Genomic DNA, 22572 nt, shown 5'->3' with positions numbered 1-22572 from the left:
GGTTTGAGTGCAGAGAATGTTAGACCTTATTTACAGCAGAACTATAAATCCATGCTTTCTTCACCTCGACGTATTTCTCTTTCTGTAGAAGAGAGGAAGAGAGTTCCTGAACTTGTCCCTCCAGCTCTCCCACCCTGAGTGTGAGCACCGACTTCTCTTCGCTCAGCTCGGTAACGAGGGCCTCCTTGGAGCAAAGCTCTTTAGTCAGCTCCTCTATAACCCTGGACACAGACAGAGGCCACACAGTCACACAGATGTGGATTACTTTGCCTTGGATTAAGGATGTATCTCCAGGTTTTGTACTTGTCTTTGTTGGTGGTGGATGGGGAAAAGATGCTGGGAGGCTTCCTGTCCTGAGGGAGTTCTTCCATGGGGGTGTCTAGGGACATTAGGGAAGCGTGAGAGTGCGATCCAGCCAGTGAGGCCATCCGCTCAGCCTCACTGCGTGCTAGCTGGGCCTCCTGAAAGACATGCGTAACAAAACAGTCCTGACCTTTGGGCTCCTGTGCAAGTGTTTATCAAGACCATGGTGCAAGCAGACCGACCTCCTGCAGGAGCTGAATCTTGGTCTCCAGTACTTGCTGCATGTGGTCGATTTCCTGCTGTCTCTCCTGACACCGTCTCTGCAGCTCTGCCTCATTGTGGTTGGTCAAGCTCTCTGCTGTGCTGCTAAAGAGGAAAAAAGCAAAATGAGCATTGATTATTAAATGTATTAACTTATTCAGAATGGTACGTATGGACAAAGATATCTCTACAGTGTGATATACCCATCACAGCTGCACGGTGACTTAGTGGTTAGCACTGTTGCCTCACAGCAAAAAGGTCATGGGATTGATTCCCACCTGTGGCCTTTCTGTGTGGAGTTTGCATGTTCTCCCTGTGTTCCTCCCACATTTAAAGACATGCAGTTTAGGTGAATTAGAAACTTTAGAATTGCCCAGGTCTCCCTTGCTTGATCTCAATGGGACTAACCTGGTTAAATTTAAATCACCTTTATAGCATAGTATCTTGTTTTAAAGAGTTCCACCCACTGTTCTGGTTGATGTTGACCAATGACAGTCTGTAGTGTCCAGTTTTGGAAGGTGCATGCAGACATTTTCATATTTCAGAAATTGCTGGTGGTTTGAAATAATTTGCCTAGAGGCTATTATAGAACATATTCTGAGAAGCTGAAGTGTAACCATGTTAATGGCTAACTCAGTAACAACAGAGGCTAATGAATCAAGATTTTGTCCTAAAACGACTCAGTGACCCCAACTTTCAATTGGAGCAATCTAAATGTAGAAAAAAGACAAACACTGACTCTTAATTACAGTAAACTTAATTAAATACCCACAAAGGCTGGATATCAGAATCTGGGCTTTAATGAAGTTCTGTGCAGAGAATGAAGCAACACTCCCTGTGTGTGTGTGTGTGTGTGTGTTATCTCAAATTTCTTGTCCCTACTTCATATAGCCAAAATGGCCACACCTAAATGTTTAATGTCCACCTTGTGAAACCATTAGCCTGCCCATATTTATTAAGCAACAACAATATGACCTGTATAGCTACTGCATTCAAGATGGCTGACATTAGCAACTTTCCAGAATTTCTTCCAAAAATCACATTGAGAGGCTAAAAATGCATCTTACCAAGACAATGGTCATAAAGTACTAGAAACAACATATGTATGACTCCTCCCACATGGATAGTCATTAGAACTGCTAAATGGCTCCAACTGACATTCCTTCTGCTCAGTGAGGAGGAGGGGACGAGGATGGAAGCCTTGTTTAGGTTCTGAAATTGTGCTGGTTCTTCTCATGGCGGAAAATCATTTATGTCACCTTCAAATTACGAGGTCTATTAGAAAAGTATCCGACCTTATTATTTTTTTCAAAAACCATATGGATTTGAATCATGTGTGATTACATCAGACATGCTTGAACCCTCGTGGTCATGCAAGAGTTTTTTCACGCCTGTCGGTTACGTCATTCGCCTGTGGGCAGTCTTTGAGTGAGGAGTGGCCCACCCTCTCGTCAATTTTTTTCATTGTTTAGGAATGGCTCAGAGACTGCTGCTTTGTTTGATCAAAATTTTTTCAAAACTGTAAGGCACAACTGAGTGGACACCATTCGATAAATTCAGCTGGTTTTCAGTAAAAATGTTAACGGCTGATGAGAGATTTTGGTCTGTAAGTGTCGCCGTAAGGATGGCCCACGGCGCCTGACGGCGTTCTGCGCTTCGAGGCGGCAGCGTCTCGCCATTTCAAGTTGAAAACTTCCACATTTCAGGCTCTGTTGACCCAGTAAGTCGTCAGAGAACAGAGAACTTTCAGAAGAAGTCGGCATGAGGAGTTTATTCGGACATTCCATTGTTAACGGACATTTTGTAATGAAAGAACGTGCAGGCAGAGTCGCATGTCGGGCCGGACCCGACCGCGGGGGGTCGCGACAGGAAAAACACCTCCGTTGGAAACCTTAACGGGCAAGTTGGAACATGCCCAAGCTGTTAAACAATTTCTCAGTTACTCACTTGTTGAAAGCCATCAAAAGCCGCCTGAATTTTACAAATGGTTTTCAACACGGAGGTGTTTTTCCTGTCGCGGCGCACATAGATTGAATTTGCGCGCACGTCTTTCATTACAAAATGTCCTTAAACAGTGGAATGTCCGCATAAAGTCCTCATGCCGGCCTCTTCTGAATCTTCTCTGTTCTCTCACGACGTCCTGGGTGAATTAAGCCTTAAATTAGGATGTTTTCATCTCGAAACAGGCCGACGACGGCGCCTGGAAGCGCTGCATGACGTCCTGCTGCGTGGGAAGTCCTTACACCGACAGAAACACCCCATAATCTCTCATCAGCCGTTAAACTTTTCACCGAAAACCAGCTTAATTTCTCGAATAGTGTCCACTCGGATATTCCTCACAGGTCCAGAAAAAATTTTGATAAAGCAACGCGCGCCGTCTCGAGCAGCGTGTGAAACAAAGGAATTCAGCCGAGAGGGCGGGACCACATCTCACTCAAGGCCTGCCCACAGGGAAATGACGTCACCGGCACGCGTGAAAAAACTCACGCATGCGCACGAGGGTTCAAGCATGATTGGTGTAATCGCACGTCATTCAAATCCATATAGTTTAAAAAAAAATAAATAAAAGGGTCGGTTTATTATCTAATAGACCACGTATTCAACAACATCAAGTTTGTATTTGTTTCAATTCCAAATTTGTCTTGAAAATGACTTTAAGCACTTGTTTTGACCCTTGACCCTGATAAAATAACCCCTCGCTGTATTTTTGTATTATTTCCGAAAACTCATCCTGCTGAAGAGATAAGCAAACACAAAGTAAAGAATCACAGATGATCAACTATCTTTCAATTCATGATGATGTAATAGTGATTTGACATCAAAATCAAGATTATGCAAAGTGTCCAAAATTCTGCTTGTGTGGGAGCTTGTGATGTCGGATAGATATTTTTGCATAAAACAGAAAACACTTTAACCTTTTATCTAACGTGATATTTCTGAGGCCTGTTGCTGGTTTGCATTATCATTCAAAGTGCATTATATAGCTAATGATGTAAGGTTCTTTCCTCTGTCTACATCACTTATTCAGTCATCAGCTGTATCCCAGAATTCCTGCTCCCAGAATGGCACACGCCGCTCTGTCGCCACAAGTCCTGTTCTGGGTCCTCTCTATATATGGTTTTAACTCTGTCCAACACATGGAACAGCTCAAATAACTGGGATATTCTGAAACAGGGCGAGTCACCCAACTGTCTGTCTCAGGGATAAATGTCTTTGATGTGTACTTGGTCCTCAGACCGAGTCATATAAATTCATTCTGTGACACAGAGACACATTAATATATGATTCTGTGTGGCATTTGATCCACTCTTTACCAAACTAAACCACTTTATCTTCAGGCGTTACACTGTGTTTAGTTCATACTGGCTCCAAACCATTTGAGTTAAATAGTAATGACAGTTCAAGGCGACCCAGGGTCAAAGGTCATGCAACAAATCAAATATGATGTATGAATTCATATTAGTGTTTAATAATAACCACAGGTGTACCTACAATAATTTCTTGAAGGTATCCCCCATATATAGGGATTGTGCCAAAATTTTGAACTTGGTCTGTGACCTTTTCTCAAAATCAAATCACTTTCTTCTTGGCTGGACCCACAAACAACCAAACAAACTGATTCAAAATCAGATCAAAACTCTCATATATTCTTCACACACGCTGGGTAAAACAATTCACTTGTTCATAATCCCAGAATATTTAAAATGTGTCTCTTCACAGACACCCAAAACAGAAAAAACACTCAAATTTAGAGAGGTCACCATGCAAAGCCTGTTAAATGTTGAGCAGTGAGACAACATAATGTTCACAAAAACTGACTGAGGAAATAAAAAAATCATGCTGTAATTACCAGCTTTACTGTTATTTAGCTTCATACAGGAGGTGGTGGTCGAGTGGTTAAGTGCGCTTGTTTCCAGTGTGGAAGGTTGCTCATTCTCCATGTAATGTGGTGTTGGTCAGGAAGAGCATCTGCTGTAAAACCTGCACCGAATTAACCTGCAGATCCACCTCAGATCTGCAGGTTATGGTGACTGCATCAGCTATAAAAGGCATCTCAGTTCTCCACAATACATATAAATAAACAACAACAGCAACCTTTTCTCGGCTGCTGGGCTCAGCAGAATTCTCCGTACATGGCTGGTTTTTATGTGCATGCTGTTGCTGTACACTGTAGAATAGAAGCTGTACCACTGCACTATATATATATATATATATATATATATGACAATGTTTATTGTAAGGTTATTATTTGCAGTGTTTTTGCAATATTTTTAACAGTGATTCATTTGAAACAGAAAGGGAACAAAGGGGCATATTTTTTTATGCCCCAGGAATTTCAAAGCACAAAAGCACTTTCAGTGTTTTTGCTTTAGGGCACTTCAGTCGGACTGATGATTGCTGCACGGATGCTTAGTTAAACGACATTTTTATAGCATATCTACAATAATCCTCAACAAGACTGTTGCAACACATTAGAGTTTAACTTTTAGCTATGCTCATATTTCCATGACGGCGTATTTACCTCTGCTGTCAGTGTCCTCTCAATCAGCTGCTGCGTGACATTTGAGCCGTAAAAGATATTAGCACAGTTAAGACGGGACTTTGCAAAGGGTAAATGATGTGCACACCCACGCAAACACAAGGCTGTGCACAGTCCTGACATCAAATAGAATCACATCATAGAGAGCGCAGTGTCGGATTCTGCTTTGTCACTAAAGCTAAAGTTTAATCAGAAAGCTTAGTCAGCTTCAAAAACTGTAAACTCTGGGTAAATATCTCAGCTAGTCATGGAACACCTTAGTGGTCAGCTAGCCAAAAACCTTTGGTATCACATCTCATCTTCAACCGTTTATCTGGGACCAGGTCGTGGGACCTTTGGTAAAATAAAAACAAAAGAAGAAGCTGTAATTCAATATTGATCACCTATAATGGATGTAATTACCCTCATATTAAAGCTGACAGTCTGCAATGCAGGCTCATATTTATTATTTAAGTAGTTTGTGAAATTTAATTTTAGCTTAAAAATGGTTCTATAATTTAACAACAACAACAGTATTAATAATGATAATACGAGTGAAGTGACACGAAGCTCACTCATAGTACAGGGAGTCCCAAACAGGAAGTGCCAAATTTTGAGTCCACAGTGAAACAGAAAATGTCAAATCTCAAAAACTTCCTGGATCGACACTTCCTGGATTGACAGACGAGATCATGGCAAGTTCAATGGGTGGAGCTAGAGTGGAAGCCAGGGTTGCAGTGGACTCCCCTGAAATAAGATTGGACACAGATGATTGACATGTCACGGCACCGCACATCTGGTTGAAAAGAGCTGCATTTTGATATCAGTGAGTCATATTGACTGCTAGGTTCCTCCTTTCCAGTAATTGGTGCTGTGTACGACAAAATTTCTAATCCACCTTAGTAGAAGAAGAAAAATGTTTGCCTCAGATTTGAACTGAACACGTCATTTGAAACATGGACTAATAATGACAGCAAAGTTATATTGTTCAGTAAACAGCTGTATTTTATGCCAGAAATGAGGTCCAGGTTGTTAAAAGTGGCATTTCACCTTTAATTCGGTTGCCTTTTATATGCGTGTGTCTCCAGTGATTTTTAAACTAGCAGGCAGCTGTTGATTAAATAACCTCTTAATTTTGCTGTCTGAGTGACACACCAGTGACACAACTTTAGACAAATAAATCTAAAGTTATCAACCTTAAACTCAACTGAAAGCAAATTTCTACAACATGATATAAATTAATTAAAAATATAAAATACAGCTTCCTGATGAAGTGATGTAGAGGAAGATTTTCTTAAAAAGAAGACCCGATAGTTCTGCTACAATTTGCTAGAAAGTACATCTGAGATGCAAACCTAGATTTGATGTTTTGGTGAAAGAAACTTCTGTATTTATTCATAATTGATGTAAATAAAGTCCAAGACATATCAGTGACTTGGAAATCTTCATGTTTCTATCCCCTGACTTGTCTGAAGAAAACTGGAAATCAAACTGATTATTACAGGTATTATCAAGTTTTACAGATTTGCTTTCAATTTGAGTTTGAGGAAGATAATTTTAGAAATTTTTATTCTTTGTATTTTTTATATTTCTTGTATTTGAATGGCATAAACAAATTAAAATGTGTGAAATGCCAAGTGTTCCAATAATTTTGGAGGGCACTACCTTATGATGAGCACAGGGCACATGGGCACAGAAGCTGAACATCAAAAAAAGAAAAATTGTTAAAAAGGTGGTGTGTGTGTGTGTGTGTGTCGGGGGGGGGGGGCTCCCCCCAGAAGCTGAAAGGTTTTACTCATGCTAATGCTCCCCTGAAGCTCCCCCATATTAATAATAGTCATAATAATAATAATAATAATAATCCATCTACCATCAATTTTCTGAATCTGATTATTCCAGCGAAGTGTCACAGGGCGCTACTGCCTATTCTAGGGGTCATTGAGCAAGAGGCAAAGAGCACCCTGGACAGGACACAAGTCTATCCCAGTACCATAATAATAATAATAATAATTAATAATAATAAGTGTGTACTTACAGGGCTTTGTCCAGAAGCTGCTGTTTCTCCTGAAGCTCCTGCTTCAAGCTCTCAACTTCCACCTTCAGCTCAATGTTCTGAAACAAAAAGAACAAAGGAAAAGAAGTTCACCAATCAATCACTCAACCAATCAATGAATGTCATTATCAGCACAGCAGTATTATATAAAGTACTGTATGTAAATTACCTTTGATTACTGTGATGGAGGATCAGTGTGTCTTTGTGTAATGACTATACACACGGTTACATGATTTGGTGATCATTAATATCAAATTATTTTAAAATGGCTAATCATAGTGTATCATTGTTTTTGGATTTGAAAATTACAACCAGGGCTCTCTCTCTCTCTCTCTCTCTCTCTCTCTCTCTCTCTCTCTCAGAATGTCTTAGAATATTCCAGAAGTTTATTTTTTAAATTTTATCTTCATTTTTTTAAACTTTGGTGTAAAAAATATTTTGCACACAAATACTTGAATACATATATTCAATAATGGTATTGCCATTGAATTTCTCCAAACAACCAGTAATTTATTTTTTTAAATATATTGAAGAACTATAATAAATAGGAGGTTATGATTAATATTTAAACATTAAAATACAACTTTAAAGAAGAAATACATTATTTAAACTATTTAACTTGGTGACATTTTGATACGGTAGATTTTTTAGTAAGTAGATTTTTTCTTCTGTTTTCCTGAGATAATAGAATAACATTAATCATCAGAAATGCAGCTCCTCTACCATCATACAGCATCTCTGTAGTTGTCTGTTGCCAGGTAACTGGTCAGCGATGTACTTTACATTATCATCAGTTTCTCTTAAGACAGCTACCATATGCACTCGTCATCGTCTTCTACTGTATCCATGATGCATCTACAGCAAGGCATTAAGCTATTTTGATCGATGTCAGACTGTGATTGAACAGACGTCGAGATATGTGATATGTGATTCACAGCTCTGTCATACTAGTTGATGACAGTACATCAGTTGTAGTAGTGATAAAATACCTGAATTAACAAACTGGTCAACAACAGCTCTACATATAATTGAGGTATGATTTAATATGATGTATTAAAAACCAAAACCAAAACAAAAGTTCAGTTACATATGTCTCCCTTAAGACACTGCACCAGAATCAGTTTCCTTCATCTATATCTTCATATGGTGTGATGCCATTCTATGAACAGTTTAAGAGGCATTGTGCTTACAAAACTCGTGAGTACATGACCAGATGGACAGCAGAGTGATTTCTACATACCACACAAATATTTGTTTCTGATATGCTACAGTGATCAAAATATTCCTGCTCCTCTGCCATGTTCCAAACACCAGTGATTCATGAAAGCTGCCGGCTAAACTAAACATCACTGATACTATTGCCTGACCTGGTAAGAGTTTACAGCTTGGACAGCAAAAATATAAATGATTGGGTGAGTGAGTGAGTGTGTCAGCAATAGCTAAAAAACAATAAATGGCACCAAATCCAAGGGAAACACAAGAAGGAACTCCGAGAGCACATACCTCTGCCAAAGCCACACATTGTTTCAAACTTCTTCTGTATCCATGAGCCAAAATATGTTCCAGAACAAATTCAGTTCTAGGATATTATTCATCTGCTCATCAAATTTCATCAACATCTTCTCACAACCTTTTGAGTTAAACGTTGCTATGTGCTAAACACTCTTCTGGAACACTCTCAGTTCCAGAATATATTCTGGATCACCTGCAAAACTGAATCACTTATTTCCTGGAATATTATCTCTCTGCTCACCAAATTTCATTGAAATCTGTTCATTACCTTTTGAGTTATCCTGCTAAAAGACAAACAATCAAACAGACAAACAACCAGTGACAAAGGTAATATTGACTACGTTTACATGCAGCCAATAACCCTTTCATAACCCATTCATAACTGGAATATTAGCAATAACCCGTTTGCACATGGCCATGTAAACACCCGCGAAAACCCGAACATGCACAAATTCCAGTTTTTAAAAACCCGAATATGACCCCTGGGTTATTCCTTTTCTAACCCGAATATCAGGTCATATAAACGTACATTGGGATATCGCCACAGAAAGGAACATTATTTTGTGTTCTGCGTATGTCCTATCCGCAAGGAATCTTGGTCTTTTGAGTACGGCAACTACTTGTATGCAGCGCACGCAACCCACCGGACACCACAGAAGCAGAGGTAAACAAGTATGGGGAAATCCAGACGCGGCAGCACAGCTTCACACTTTTGGAGCGAGGAGGAAACCAAATACTTCATTAGTATCGTGAAAGACATGAATATAATGTCTTTTATTGACAGTACTGCAATGTTCTATTTTATGGTTTACTGCAGTCTAGCATTAGGGGTCTCCACTTGGTTCAAAATGCTGCAGCCAGACTTTTGACACAAAGCAGAAAGTACAACCATTACACCCATTTTGGCATCCCTTCACTGGCTTCCTGTCCCAGTGAGATCAGATTTTAAGGTTCTGCTTCTAACCTATAAAATTATTCATGGACTGGCACCTCCCTACCTAGCTGACCTAATTAAACCTTACATACCGGCCTGGGCTTTACGTTCTCAGGGTGCAGGACTACTTTGTGTCCCTAAGGTGAATAAGAAGTCTGCAGGTCACAGAGCTTTCTCTTATCGTGCCCCTGTTCTGTGGAATGATCTCCCTCTATCAATAAAACAGTTAGATTCTGTGGAGACTTTCAAGTCCAGACTTAAGACGCACTTATTTTCCCTTTCATATGGCTAGCATACTGGTACAGTTTTGTTTTACGCTTTTTACTCTTTTAATTCATTTTATTAGTAATTGGAGCGGGCGGCGGCCTCAACTTTACCCAAATTCTGGGTCTTTTACTGAAGTTTAGGGCTAGTGGCCGGCAATCACCTTAGTATTTCTCTGTTTTTCTTGTTGTTTAATGCTGGCAAATTATACAGTATTTTTTTTTGTCTTTGTGATGCCTGATTCTGTTTTGTCTCTCTGTTTAAGGTGCAGCTCCATCCAGAGATTTGAGTTGTATTTGTATTGGCGACCCTCCTGTCCTGTGCGCCAACAGCATTTCTTGTATATTCGTCCATGAATTGTTCTGTGAATTGTTTTGTAATTTGTGCTGGTAGCATGGCCCAAGCAGAGAGTCACCCCTTTGAGTCTGGTCTGCTTGAGGTTTCTTCCTCAGAGGGAGTTTTTCCTTACCACTGTTGCTCTGGGGGTTGGTAACGTTAGACCTTACCTGTGTGAAGCACTTTGAGGCAACTCTGTTGTGATTTGGCGCTATATAAATGAAAATAAATTGAAATTGAATTGAAATTGGTAGAAAGTACCGAGATAGCGACATTTACAAGAAGGTGGCCGAAAAGTTACGCGAAGCAGGATTTGCACGAACGCCAGACCAAATCAAGCACCAGTGGAAGACGTGCGTCGCTGTTTAGATGGGGATATTCCAAATTATACCAATGATCATGTATACAGGAGTAACTCTGTCTGCTTAAGCATGTAAACAGGTTATTCAGAAACCGGAATATTGACCTTATCCCGAATATTAATGGAATGTAAACGTAGCCAACGACAATGAAGTCAAAAGACCAGGGGTCTCCAAATCTGCTCCTGAAGATCACTTGCCATACATGTTTTAGAACTTTTTCTGTTCCACCCACAACTAATAAAGCCAATCAGGTGTGCTCAGCCAATCAAGAGCTGAGAAACACCAGAGTAAATTAATCAGGTGTGAGTAAAGAACTCTGCCCTGTGAGCACTGGACTCCACACATGCATGGTTACTTAGCTGGAACATCATTTGTGTTGGGGAAGTGTCGTGACACGGACCCACAACAGGGGGCGTTAATGAAGGGACAATGGAATAGCCAAAAAGTAACAATTTAATGTTGTGAAGGTGCACAACGTGATACAGACAGATACAAATATGTGTTATATCAATCCAACAAAAGGTGACGTGTGGCAGGCTCGAAGATAGGAGACGTCCGGTGAGAGAGAAGCCGGAACCCACACAAGCCTCGCCACCAACGGACCTGAAGAACACCGGAGCCGCCAAGCCCTGCGCCCCAGGTGGCCACTGTCTTCAGCAGTCAGACCCGGTACTGCTGGCAGAAAGCAGAAACAGTTCTGGATGAGTGTGAGTCCGCACACTCAGTAATCCCACAGTCTGTGTTCAGTTAAGGAGGGAGAACCTCCACCTCCAATCACACACTCGTGCAGCTCCTGAGTTAACCACTTATCTGAGTGGGGTGTGAGGCGAAGCCGTCGCAGTCCACACCAAACGCCAACTCCGCAGATAAGGCACACCACAGGAAAACGGCTGCAAAAAGAGATCAGACTAATACTCAAAGTTTAAGTCAGCAGAGAAAATTACCTGTATGGTAGATGATTTCTGGGCGAGGAGGTGGAGTTGCAGTCCGGTCTTTATAGTGGTGGTGATGGGTGACAGCTGGTGTTGATTGATGACAGCTGTCACCTCCAGCGGCTCCAACGCCCTCTCCTGCTTGGAGCCCGCACTCCAAGCAGGGCGCCATCTGGTGGTGGTGGGCCAGCAGTACCTCCTCTTCAGCGGCCCACACAACAATTTGTGCTCTTCAGGAGCAGGGTTTGAGACTCCTGCATTGATGGACATTAACTTTGATATACCACATCAATAAAAAACAAAACATTCATTTATTTTTTTTGGGGGGGCCTATGTCATATCCTATAGACGTGTCTGCCACCTGCTGGATGTAGTGCCCACCTTCAGGTGAATGTCTGCTACCAAGTTAAGCAAGCAAGTGTGAGAAGAAACATGATGCTCACAAAGTGGCCAAATAAGGGACAAAATATTCAGCAGAACAGGAATGGAACATGTGGATATGAGTATCTCATATGGACATGAGTATCTTTACTGTTGTAAATGTAAATGAGATAAAGTGTTACTGTCTGTTCTGCTCAACTGTGGATCAATTAAATATTTTACATGACTTTCTTTCATTAAAAATAATTATTGCTGTATTTATAGCGAATAAGATACAATACGTCCAACCTTATCTTTTTCTCTTTAAAATGTGATTATAACACCGCGCTCTCTCCACAACTGCTGTGTGAGTTGGTGTTGGTTGGTGTTGTGTATCAGCGGTACAGAACATCTGACCTCTCTGCCGTGGCTGTTATATTTAGACCTGGAAAATTCAGGGCAGCTCAAATATGTATCCCTGAGGCCAAAAGGCTAAACTCCGGTTTGTTTACCTGGCAGGGGCCCCCAGGGGCATTTAAGGGCCAATCAGGGCTCTTGGGCTGAGCTCGGGGACAGATGGTTTAAAAAGTGGGGTTCATTCTTTCCATTCTGACCTTAGACGGGACAGATGATTTATCTGTCTGTCTGCTGGACTCAAGTCAGTTCAATGTTTTTACAAACTTCATCCTTGCAATTCAGCTCATGTTCATTTCTGCCTTCTTCTCATGTGTCTTTTCTTTTCTTTCTGAAGTTCTTTACTGTCTCCTTCTGCCAAATCTAATGATGTCTTCATGTCCCAGAAGCCATGCTAGACAGTTTTCTGTGGTTCGTGCTCACTGCTTGCATGCTGAAACCTTCCCAGAGAACAAGTGATCCCCAAGTCCCAAACCAGCTCTCACACCTCGCTGACTTGTGCACCATAACAGGTTAAGTTCAAACCTTGCACACCTAGCGGCATTCAGCTCAGAGTCCTCCTGAGCAGGTACACCACTTGGTAAAAGCGGCCTCAGTGGACATCCAGCCACACTGACTCCACACAGCAGAACGTCCCAAGGTCCTCGTTTTCAGACACCCAGGCAGAGTCATCCCCACTTCCTGGAGCTAGACATCTACAGTATCTGTCACAGCCAAGTGATATGTGCGCGTTTCCTTGGCTTTTTCCATTTCCTAGGGTCCTCAACACCTGCATGATGAGAGAAGCACGTTATAAATGGTAAATGGACTGCATTTATATAGCGCTTTTCCATCTGCATCAGACGCTCAAAGCACTTTACAATTATGCCTCACATTCACCCCGATGTCAGGGTGCTGCCATACAAGGCGCTCACTACACACCGGGAGCAATAGGGGATTAAAGACCTTGCCCAAGGGCCCTTAGTGATTTTCCAGTCAGACGGGGATTTGAACCCAGGATCTTCTGGTCTCAAGCCCAACACCTTAACCACTAGACCATCACCTCCCCTATATGATCAGAATGCCGCAGCTAATGTTCATTTGAGTCTTTCAGAGTAACTATTCGTTTGACAACCACTCATTCCAGCAGCAGCCAGTGATCCACCAAAGAGTTTAAAGACAGATTTTTTTTTCTATGCAAAGTGTGGAATTTACACACACAGCTCTGACCACACATACACACAGCATATAGTGGTTGATCAGGGAATCTACAACAAGAAAGCATTGCTGCTGTCACAGCCTGCAACCTCATCTGCATACGTTCTTTATTTCCTTAAATTAATAAGTATACAATTTGTAATTATTTTGAGTGAAAAACAGACGTGTTGCCTCATTGGTGTCAAAACCTACAAAAGACACCTACGGGAACTAAACAGCAGCTTTTGATCTCAGCAACAAGCACCCCGATGTCAACTTTTTACTACAAGGCGTGAATCAAGTAGTTTTCCTCCTGTAATTTTATATTAAAAAATGGGCCCACGTTATTTTTGCTTCTCAAATTTCATTAGGAGAAATTTTATCTTAATGAAGACAGCAGTGCAGTGACGTCACAGGGGGACAAAGGATTCTGAGACAACTGTAACGATAAATAATGGTCTTGTTATTCTGTTAACTGGAAAGTTTTATGCTGTTTTTTTTTTGTGGAGATCTTGCTAAAGATTATCATAACTATGTCCACAAGTGATTGCGATGTCTGAATTAAGACACAACATTTGACACTATGAATGAATGGTTGTTACGAATATTTGAGTTCAAAACTACTGGTGGACTCATAGTTGACACCTCGTGTTGCCACTCTCTGCATTTATGGTCTCACTGCTGTGATCACACACAAGTATCTTTGCTCGTGTTCCGTTATTCAAGCAAAGAACACAAACAACAAACGGATGTTTTGTTACCATATATGGTTAACTGAGGGCATTTGTGAATGCAAATGATGAGGAACTTGCACGCACATGTGGTTTACGACATGCGGGATTTATCAACAGCTGACAATCACTAATGTGAGTACGACCAGTGTGCAACTGTTTGATAAATTCAGATTATTTTATTTTTTGTACTTACACACGGACCCAGCGCCACGAGGGGGCGTTTGGGGGCGACGCCCCCTCACGTCATCAACCTCGCCCCCTCGGATGTGAGCATTATCAAAAAATAAAAATAAAAAAGAAAGAAAAAGAAATACTGGAAAATATAGCAAAATATTAGTTATTCAATAATATCACGTATTTAACAAATAAACCAAATTAATTAACTAAAGTAATTAATTTTAAAACAAACGGATATGGCGTGTGTCTGTGTTCAAGCGATTTGATAGGTTGAGGGTTGCGCTTGTCAGTGCGGCAGAGGGCAAGGATCCTGAGTCCAGCGATTATGGCAAGGTGGACAAATTAAAGCATGCTCAATTTATTCAAGCAGTGTCAGAACTGGAGTTCCTGGGATTCGTCAAGTCCACCAACCAAAAGGCAGATCATGTAGCACGACTCACTTGGGGAGGGTGTTAAGATTTTGCACACGAGTGGAAAAAGCCTAGTGATCACAGACGCAGCATGCTGCATGAATGAAAGGTGAACTTAATAAGGCTGGCATTTGAGAATGACCTAACCAGGAAATTCAACAGAGAGTGGCGAGATGTCCTTCTCAGAAGATTCAACGCGGCATCCAACCGAAGGCTTCAACTCTTCTGAGGTAGGCTAGCATGCAGTTTCCACACAGAATTTTATGTTAAGATATGGACTTTTATGGTAAGATAAAAGTTATGTATTGGTGTAAATATAGTGGTCCCTCGCTATAACGCGGTTCACCTTTCGTGGCCTCGCAGTTTCGCGGATTTTTTTAGTCCAATTTTGCATGCTTTTTTTTTTTTTTAACAACGCATTGTGTTCTGCGTCCTCATCAAGCCGGCCGGTCACAGCACCGCGAAGGGAGAGTACGCGCATTGGGCCTCATGTATCAAAGTTGCGTACAGCGATATTTGAGCGTATATGGGGTGTACGCCAAAACGGCTGTGCTACTTGGCATTTATCAATGTGGTCGTTGGCGTACGCTGCGCTGAAAATATACACCAGGTCGAGAGGTGGCGTAAATTATACACCAAAATGAACCAGCGCTGGAATCCACATAAAAATGAAAATGATCAACATGATAAACAGTGCCATTATACAAATCAATGCATATGTTACATAAATAACACTTTCCTGATTATACTACATAATAATCAATACAAATCCTGCTTTTGCGGGATTGTTATGGAGCACGATCCGTGGCTACAGCGCTGACTGCAAAGACAACGCTGCTCGCCCTTTTCTCCAGACTTCGAGCCTGGAGCCAGAGCAGCGGTGAGCTTAACTTTATGTGGTGTGATCGTTTTAGACTATGAAATTGATAATAACTGTAGTTTCGTCATTCCCTTAATTCGCCCGTGCTGCAATCAGGTGTTGTCGTCTCCATTCGGTTGTCACAATAAAATAAATACAGAAATACATTTAAAAAATAAAGAAATCTGACAGATTAGGCGTGTCTTATTAATTGAGCGAGCAAATATCCACGTCAAGAATTATTGACATGTGAAAAGAGAATAACGCGGTTCACCTGTTGTGGCCTCGGAGTCTCGCGGAGTATTTAGTCCAATTTTGCATGCCTTTTTTTTTTTTTACAGTGTTCTGTGTTCTGCGTATCTGTTTATAAGAATCTTGTCACCCAGAAGAAAAAAGAACGCCAACAACTACTCATAACTGTGTTTGTCACTCGGAAACAGACACCTGCTGCAGCCAGGTGTGAGTGGAAAAAGGCGCGGTGTCAGGACGCAGAGGAGCAATCTGTGAAATACTGGTCAGTCACTATTAATAATTTCTTATGTGTCCAACCTCGTTCGTTGAGCGTTAAAATTAATTCGTTAGTTCTAAATGCCATCAGAATTATATATAGAGTGTTTACACACGAGAGAAAGAGAAAAGTGAGAAAATGTTCATGCCTGATTGAGAAAGTGTATAAACTGTGTAGTGAGGGGTTTTACAGCTTTGAAACGTCTATAATAATTGTAAAAAATAACGCTGCCTAACGTCGCGGTTTTGCGTATTTCGGGCTATTTTTTAGAATCTAACTCCAGCGATTAATGAGGGACCACTGTAACACTTTATTGATTATATACTACAAAACAATTGATACGACGCCCGCTTTTGACGCTCTATTGGCACGCGTCGTGATTGGTGAAGTTCTTTTTCTTTGCCGTCTTCCTGGCTTCCATGTCGTAAAATGAGGGTGTGTCTGAAGCGGAGTCTGAATATTTATGGGCGTGTTTATTATAATTACGATCGTTTCCACCCGCCGCATTTATCAAGATCACGTCAGGCGTACGCCAGAAATGGGCAGGTGCGCACTGCTTGATACATGTCACGGCGACTTTGGTGTATTTCAAGTTTACGCCGTAAATTTACGCCACAAGTGTACAACATTGATACATGAGGCCCATTGTGTTCTGCGTGTCTGTTTGTAAGAATCTTCTCACCCAGAAGAAAAAAGAGCGCCAACAACTACCCATAACTGTGTTCTTCACTCGGAAAAAGACACCTGCAGGGAGGCCTTCAGCGGAGTGGCACCACGACGAAGAGGCGCGATCAGAGGAACTGTGAAATACTGGTCAGTCACTATTAATAATTTCTTATGTGTCCAACCTCGTAGGTTGATCGTTAAAATTAAATTCGTTACTTCTAAAAGCCATCATAATTATTTATAGGAAAACGTTCTATTTTTATTTCTCAAACAAATGTTTGGGCCTGAAAACAAGTTGGTCTTATTTTTCTACTAAGGTTTGAACTTTGAGAGTGTTTACACATGAGAGAAAAGTGAGAAAATGTTAATGCCTATTTGAGAAAAGTGTATAAAGTGTGTAGAGAGGGGTTTTACAGCCTTAAAACGTCTATAATAATAGTAAAAAATAACGCTGACTACTTCGCGGATTTTGCCTACTGCGGGCTATTTTTAGAACGTAACTCCCGCGATAAACAAGGGACCACTGTAAAGGTTTATCTTTGACCCGTTGTGTGACTGTCAAGCCCAATTGCGCTGTGTTTGCGCTTGTATGTGGGGTTAATCTACTGTCTCGTGTCGTTTCTCAGATCAGTTGTTGGTTTGGTTTTGTGGTATGCAGGAGATCACTTGACCGAGGGTCTATATGTTCAAATAAATTAAAAAAAATAGTCATCACTCTTTACTCTTAGTCAGTCTCTTACAATGGTGTAGCCTAAATACACGAGCTTTCTAGGAGCGCACCCAATTCATTACGCACGCTCAGAGGCACGTACCCTCCGGTGCGCACTTTTTTGGGGGAAGGCGACCCCGCCCCCTGTGATAAACCCCTTAATATTTTTTTTCTGGCGCTGGGCCTGCTTACACATGCAAAATTTTGTTTGTGCGACAGCATTTAGATCCATTTCTATGCACAGTTTGATAAGTTGATGAGTGCCCAAGTCTCAAAACCATACACTGTAAAAAAAAAAAAAAAATTTGCTTTTAGTTCCTTTAACTTATTTTTTTGATTCAGGTCAACTAAATTTTGCCAAAAAGTTGAGACAACTAGAAATGTTAAGTTTTGATCCATTCAACGAGTGAAATAGTACAGTCAACTCAGAAATATGTGACTGGCCAACTTGTCCAATAAGTAGACAGGTTTCGCACATGCTCAGAACACCGCCCCTGCACAGTCCCTTTGTCAACCCGTGCCTGCATCCACTCCATGCGTCCACTGCCGTAATCCAGCATTGCGAATTTTCTATGCCTCATGGTGGATTAAAGGACAGAATTTTATCTCTGCACTCTGCAGAACTACACCATCAACAAATAGAATCCTTTTGAACACATAATACAACATACACATTGTGTTCTGCTACACTTCAGACCACTGACTCCATGGAGGCACCAGCAGTGATAAAAGGAGTGGATGTTGGCCTACTGATCATCACAGAGCAAAATGCGAAGATGACAGCCCAGAACATTGTGGATGTTGCAGTAATCCTGCAGGAGCGCACTGTTTTGCGCGAGTTGCGAGATGTATCAAACGGCTTTGCGATGCTGATTGGACTACTTTACTGTGTCACCATTGATTATCCTAAGGGACTGAAGTACACCTTCGAGGTCATTCAGAAGGTAATCATGGACATTGGGGGAAGCACCTACTCTGCTCGGGCTCATGGACTGCGCAACAAATTGCTTCAGCACACAGTGTAGAGATGTTCTGCCCTGTCATTTGTATTCTAACACTATTTGGTGAATGTTTTCAGTGTCCTGTTTACACATATGACACACACAGATGTTCTGCACAACAAAGTAGCCACCTATTTCCACATTAGTTAAGCCATACCTGTTTCCAGTACATTTTCAAAGAATTACAAAGAATGTGAAAGAAAAGTTTTAGTTTTGTACAAAGTTTTGTTTTATGCTGGAGTTGCAGGCACACACACAGCCTCAGTAACTGTACATGCAGACAGGGACTGTAATGATCAGCAACAGCAGTTGGCTGCCATTCATTCTCAATGGACGCTGGCATTGTAGGGCGCTGGGCGCCAAGGTGCTCTATAATGCCAGTGTCCATTTAGAATGAATGGCAGTCAAGTGCTCTTGCTGCTTGTGATGGTCCCTCTCTGTGTATCCCCAACCCACACACTGACACGTGGTAAGAGACAATCTGTCGTTTTGTTCTGTTTTTAGTTATGTTAATGATTTAAAAAGATGTTTTAAGAATAACTTGAAATGAATGTTTACTGAATAAATTGTTTCAGAAATTAATTGGTTTTACTTTATACTCTACTTGGTAGTCTATTATTTTCAAACAAAGTAGTTGAAGATGGCCTTTCTCAACACAGGATTTGTGTCAGATTCGAACCCTGACAGCTGCAGTTAAGAGTAAGCCTTTGATACATGCTGTAAAAAAAAAAAAAAAAAAATCCCAAGGTGACTTAACTTAAAATAATTTGTTACCTCGCTGCCTTAACATTTTGATTAAGGCTAGCAAATTATATTAATTATTTGACTAATAAAAGAGACTTACCAGAACAAAGCAATAAGTCATGTGAACTTGGTCTTTAAAGCTGGAGACACTATGTTGTGAGTTCAAATTACCTAAAATAATTTGCGAGCCTTAATCAAAATTTTAAGGCAGCGAGGTTACAAATTATTTTAAGTTGAGTCGAATTGGAATTTTTTACAGTGTATGAGAAGACTGGAAACATGTGGACCCTAAAGGCTTGGATCGTCATCCTCCTGCAGAGATAACTGGCACTGCCAGGCACCTCTGTCCAATGACCTCATGGCTCCATAAGCTGTTTCCAGGCATCTCTCAATCTCAGAGGCCAAGGTTTCAGAGATGTGAAGGTGAGTGGAGAGATAAGTGAATTTCTCTCCACATTCGATACGTTCACCACAAATACAATAAAACTCACCTAAACCGTCATTGGGAACTCATAGTCCTAATGCTTTTGTATGGTTTTCCATGTAATAAACACCGTATATATTGGATTTTATATAACGGATTTTCGCTCACATCGGACAAAACGTCCCACCCCATCACAATGTATATCCATTACAAACCCCTTGCACGTACCGGACAGTCTGGACGTGTCCAGTCACAACATTTTTAAATTAAGTTTAAATTTAGTTTTAAATTAAGACACAGTACTGAAACAGTCCTTTTAAAAGTTTTTAAAGACCTTCTTTTAACTGTTGATGCAGGGAATTCTGCTGTTCTTCTGCTTTTAGATTTACCTGCAGCCTCTGACACAGTGAACCACAGTGTCCCTGTAAATCACCTCGAAACGCACATAGGTATTAAGGTTCAGCACTAAATTGGTTTCGGTCCTATCTTTCAAACAGAAGTTTTTCTGTTAATGTAGGACAGTACTCTTCCTCTGTGTCTCCTCTTAAATATGGCATGCCCCAGGGCTCAATTTTAGCACCGCTTCTCTTTGCTTTGTACATGATCCCTCTTGGGCCTGTTTTTAAAAAGCACAAAGTTTGTTTTCATTGTTTTGCAGACGACATTCAGATTTACCTTCCTGTAACTTCCTGTGATACCCAGGCTGCTGTAAAAATACTACAGGACTGTCTGAATGATGTACAAGTCTGGATGAGAACTAACTTTCTGAATCTTAATAAAAATAAAACTGAGATTTTAGTGTTTGGGCAAAGTAACCCTCCACAAGGCCAAGACAGTGTTATTGGTCCTCTGTCCACTTTTTGCTGCCCTTTTGTAAAAAAATCTAGGGGTGATAGTTTACCCAATGTTCAGATTTGATAAGCACATCAGCTCTGTCATCGGGGCCAGCTTTTTTCAGCTGAGGACTCTTTCTAAAATAAAATCTTATTTTACTCGAGTTGATTTTGAAAGAGCTATCCGTGCATTCATAACGTCACGTATGGATTATTGTAATGCTCTCTACGTTGGGCTGGACCAGCGCTGCCTACAGTGCCTGCAGAGTGTACAGAATACTGCAGCCCGCCTTTTGACTAAAACAAAGAAGCATGAGCACATCACCCCTGTGCTCTGCACCTTACACTGGCTCCCTGTCGGTTTTTGTGTTAAGTATAAAATTTTGCTGATTGTTTTTAAGTGTCTGCACTGTATAGGCCCAATGTACTGACTTTTCAGTCGTGTGACTATCCGAGAAATTGTGGAAGAGGTGGGCATATCACAGCATGTCCTGTGAGACTTCAACACGAAGGCACTTTTGCGCCGCCGTCAGCAGCAGCATGAATTTCATCACCACTCTTTTCATGGCCAAATCTTCTGTCACAGTGGAATGTACCGAAAAAGTGCTCATGTCCATCTCTTCCACAATTTCTCGGATAGTCACACGATGGTCCCGCATCACCACAGCATTCACTTTGGAAATGATCTGGTCGTTTCAGCATGTCGATGGCCAACCGGAGCGTGGTTCGCTCTCCACCATTGTGCGGACGTCTTTAAACCGGTTGTACTGCTCCTTAATCTGTGTGATGCCCAAAGCATCGTCACCAAAAGCCGTCTGAATCATCCGAATGGTTTCCACCTGGCTGTCGCTCAGTTTCTGGCAAAATTTGATGCGCCGCTGCTCCAGTCATTCCGTCTTTTTCCTTGAAATGAAAATCCGCCGAGCGCACTGCACACGTCCCACACAAAGGCTGCTTGCCAGGAAATGATGCAATCGACAGGTGTGAAAAAGTTCATGCATGCGCACGAAGGTTCAAGGTTTGCTCATACAAGCACACGTAATTCAGATCCATCAGGTTTTTGCAAAAAATAAAAAGGTCTGATACTTTTCTAACAGACCTCGTACAGATACATCAAAGCGCAACAAAAACTTGTCAAACATGCATAGACTGAAATGTTGCAGTACAGTAACCATATACAAATAGAGTCCAATGGTCACAATGACAAGGGCATCCAAATGGTGAAGAGCAGAGTCTCAGTAAATGGACTGCAACTGGCAAGCCCTTAATTCCTTAGCATGCTCCAAATTCCCACAGTTCCCCAGTACATCTCACACATCCCAGCCAGCAGTGGAATCCTAGTCCAGGTAAAGAAATTGAAAGAAAAATATCTCCTGTAGTCACCCCTTTAATCAAACGTTCTGTACTATGTATTGGCTTATTCCCTCATCCATGCATAATCTCTCCAACAAGGTTCAAGAAAACAATCAATATTTTTTCTGAACGCAAATGAGTGGAAATATCATAATCTTCTTGATATGTTAACAAATGTGATTGAGACCTTTAAGTCTTTTACAACGCTTCTGACAGCGAAGTAATGCAGTAGCCACCTAACAGCAGGTATACGCTCTGCAGAGATAATTAATTATTTACTCAAACACTCTAATATTTAATATAATGAGCTGTGAAAGCACATGATGTATTGCTGTGTGTCTAATAATATAGCTTACAGTAACAGACTCATTTTCCCATCTCGAAACCAGCTCTATATATAGACAACCATCATCACAGTGCACCTGCTATTTTGGCCCCTCATGGCCCATTGGCCCTCAGCAACAGATCCTCTAATAAGCAGGCGGTGCAGGATGCAGACAGCTGCAATTAACCGACACTGACAGACCGACTGTGTCACACACAAAACCAAACACTGCAAGCGTTTAGTAACATCGTCTGCTTTGCTCTTGTCACCACATCTACATGTAAGAAAGTCCTAAGAAGCACTTATGCTTTATATTTAAATGATGCTGCATTATATATACAGTGTCCCAATAGACATGGCTGGAAATTAATACCTGAAAGCCAGTGGACAAACCCACGTAACG

At 41.2% G+C, this 22572-nt stretch overlaps 1 protein-coding gene across 1 annotated transcript in view; it reads right to left on the bottom strand.

Moving 5' to 3' along the window:
- Nucleotides 1-22572, bottom strand: part of LOC117521821 (myomegalin-like) — a 150802-nt gene that overhangs the window by 88661 nt on the left and 39569 nt on the right. The window contains exons 5-8 of the mRNA XM_034183170.1: nt 7119-7195; nt 546-669; nt 304-461; nt 65-221 (exon numbers count right to left, since the gene is read on the bottom strand). Coding sequence (XP_034039061.1) covers nt 65-221; nt 304-461; nt 546-669; nt 7119-7195 — 516 coding nt within the window. The remainder of the gene's footprint in view (nt 1-64; nt 222-303; nt 462-545; nt 670-7118; nt 7196-22572) is intronic.

Source organism: Thalassophryne amazonica, chromosome 12 (genome assembly GCF_902500255.1).
Source record: "Thalassophryne amazonica chromosome 12, fThaAma1.1, whole genome shotgun sequence".
Taxonomy (NCBI): domain Eukaryota; kingdom Metazoa; phylum Chordata; class Actinopteri; order Batrachoidiformes; family Batrachoididae; genus Thalassophryne; species Thalassophryne amazonica.
Note: the sequence above shows the minus strand (reverse complement) of the source record. Positions and strands in the feature narration are given on the sequence as shown.